Source organism: Sinocyclocheilus anshuiensis, unplaced genomic scaffold (assembly GCF_001515605.1).
Source record: "Sinocyclocheilus anshuiensis isolate Anshui unplaced genomic scaffold, SAMN03320099.WGS_v1.1 scaffold246, whole genome shotgun sequence".
Classification (NCBI taxonomy): domain Eukaryota; kingdom Metazoa; phylum Chordata; class Actinopteri; order Cypriniformes; family Cyprinidae; genus Sinocyclocheilus; species Sinocyclocheilus anshuiensis.
Genome location: NW_015542356.1, coordinates 43,062 through 45,635, shown reverse-complemented (window position 1 = coordinate 45,635; position 2,574 = coordinate 43,062). Strand labels below are relative to the sequence as shown.

Below are 2,574 nucleotides of genomic sequence, written 5' to 3'. Positions count from 1 at the left end.
ACTGTTGATCAAGTTAATGTGCCCTTGCTGAATAAAAGTATTAATTAGAAAAAATAAGAATAATGTAACAATAAATAAAAGTCTTACTGACTTACTGATATGTGTTGACAGTTTTACATTTTACACAGTTTTACACTGTGGGTCAAATTTACAGTAGTTGCATAATTTAGATTACTTCGATTGCATTCTTATATGTGCACACCTTTGTTCATTTTTTAACCTCAAATATTAAATGAAATTAAAATCACATCTAAAATGTATTTGCACTGTAATTTCCTTACTTATTTTCTCTTCTAGGAGGCAAAAGAAAGTGTGCCTGTTGGTTAACTAACTGAAGTAGGGTATAAGATGCCATGGAGGTTAGGAGCTCGTCTTGCATGGTTAAACACATTTATTATACAAGAGCCAGTGACCCAGAGACATGGGCTCGGTAAGAATGAAAGGCTAATTTGAAAGAAAACAAATTCTAGAGTTTGTGTTCACACAGAATGTGTTCATAAGAATGAGTTGCTCTATGAAGTTTTATCCTAGCAGTAACTGGACCTGGTGAAACATCATCTTCCACTTTCAATGACTTGAATAAAATTTGTTTTCCAAAGTACCAATTACCAACTGTGACCATCACTGTATCATAATGAAAAGTTGCCAATTACAATTTTGGGATCATACAGAAAACAGGAGAACACAAAAGAATACCATCTATTCTGAAAAAGTATTTGAGATACATAAGCATTTCAATAAGGAAAACACACATTTTAAATAATAAATTAAAAGTTAAAAAAAATAGATAATACCCAGTTTATATTGTAAAAAGTGAGACTGTTCAGCTGTTACCAAAACGAAACATACTTAACTGGCAATAAATTTCTGCAAAGTACTTACCTGGCCCATGTTCGCAAAACCGTACTTTCCTGCAATAAGATCAGCAGCATCAGGGCCTCCAGTTATTTTAACCGCCCAGCGGTTTGTGTAGATTTTTGTCTGGACATACTGTAGTCCAATCCCAAGTAAAAATGCATATGGAAAAAGTGCTGTAGGAGACATCTTCAGATGGTTATGCTCTCTGCTTCATGCAGAGATATTGGTCTGATGAAGCTCTTCACTGAAAAGTTCTCATTAAAAGGTGGCCTGACATTGTCTACAACAGACTGGACTGTCAAACGATTGTAAAAAAAAAAAGTTCCTAAAGGACCTAGTTTGACTGTGTGAGCACTACTCCACTGTGATGGCTCCGCTGCATCTGTTGCCTGTGGCACATCTTCTCCAATTACAGTCCTATTAGTTTCTACAGGTGCACTGTGTGCTTGTACAGCAAACAAGAAACACTGGGGACACTGAATAATAGGCCTAACGTCCATTCATGACATTATTATATTAAACTGCATTGGTTAGATCATAATCAATGTGCTTTTTTAAAATGATTTGCTTGCTGCATACTTATTTGTATACATTTTTTTCTTAATTGTTTTTGATTCTTTCTTTTATGATACTTGGTTTTACATTTATTTAATTGTTGATGTCTTCATTGTGTATGAATATAATTACCTTCAGGTAATTTAAAAATGTGTTTCTGAATTTATTTGTTTTATTTACATGAACTCAAGAAATTAATCGATATCAAGAATAAACCTCAAACACTCCTGAAGAGACACACCCTGAGGAGATAAGGTGTTTACACGGGTCATGAATACACCCCTTTCATGAACAGATGTGTTTAGCGTGATCCAGTTGAATAAAGTTATTGTTTATTGTTGTCTACTGAGTCCCACAGACAGCCAGCAGGATCTTCTCATAATCTCCACTTGTTTCTTTCTGTAAAAACACAGAAGCCACTTTTCATTGAGGTTTTAAATACGAGTGATCTAAGAAAGCAAAATTGAATTCAAAAGCTTTTCAGATCGCCCATATTATGAGTTACGTAGACTCACCAGAAGGTCTTCCTGAAGGCTTTTGCCATTCATCCTCTTGTACTCTTGAATGATTTTCAGCAGGTCAATTTCTGAATGATTCACAATGATTCTAGTTAATGTGTCAGCGTTGGTTCACAATCCCTGTAAAACAAGACCATATTGCAGTTTAACTGATTTGATGATGTCAAGTCAAGTCACCTTTATTTATATAGCACTTTTAACAATACAGATTGTGTCAAAGCAACTGTACAGCATTACTGTAAACTGTACGTGCAACTGTACGTGTCATTAATGCAAAATTACAATGGTAAAAACTCAAATTTCAGTTAAAGGCAGTTCACCATTGAATTCCCAGTTCTCCTCTGGCCAGATGAAACCAGCAGTTCAATTCCAGGCTGCAGCAAAGTCACATTGAGCAGAGGACTCAACTGGTTCCTGTGGTCTATGATGTGACTGAATTCTGTTGGCAACTATTTTTGTTAGTCCATTTGTTAAAATGCTAGCACTTGTACCAAAGACAACTTTAAACTCCTAAAACTTTGATATGCAGTTATAATCAGGGTTTGAAATTAACACCCGCCAAATGTGGCTAAAAATCAGCTGTGGCGGGTAACGCTGTCAAATCACTAGCCAATTTGGCGGGTTACTTTTCGTAAATTATGTT

At 35.4% G+C, this 2,574-nt stretch overlaps 1 protein-coding gene across 1 annotated transcript in view; it reads right to left on the bottom strand.

Annotated features, from left to right (window-relative positions):
* Positions 1 to 1,044, bottom strand: part of LOC107691788 (proprotein convertase subtilisin/kexin type 5-like) — a 33,311-nt gene extending 32,267 nt beyond the window's left edge. The window contains exon 1 of the mRNA XM_016490599.1: positions 883 to 1,044. Coding sequence (XP_016346085.1) covers positions 883 to 1,044 — 162 coding nt within the window. The remainder of the gene's footprint in view (positions 1 to 882) is intronic.
* Between the last annotated feature and the right edge of the window lie 1,530 nt (positions 1,045 to 2,574).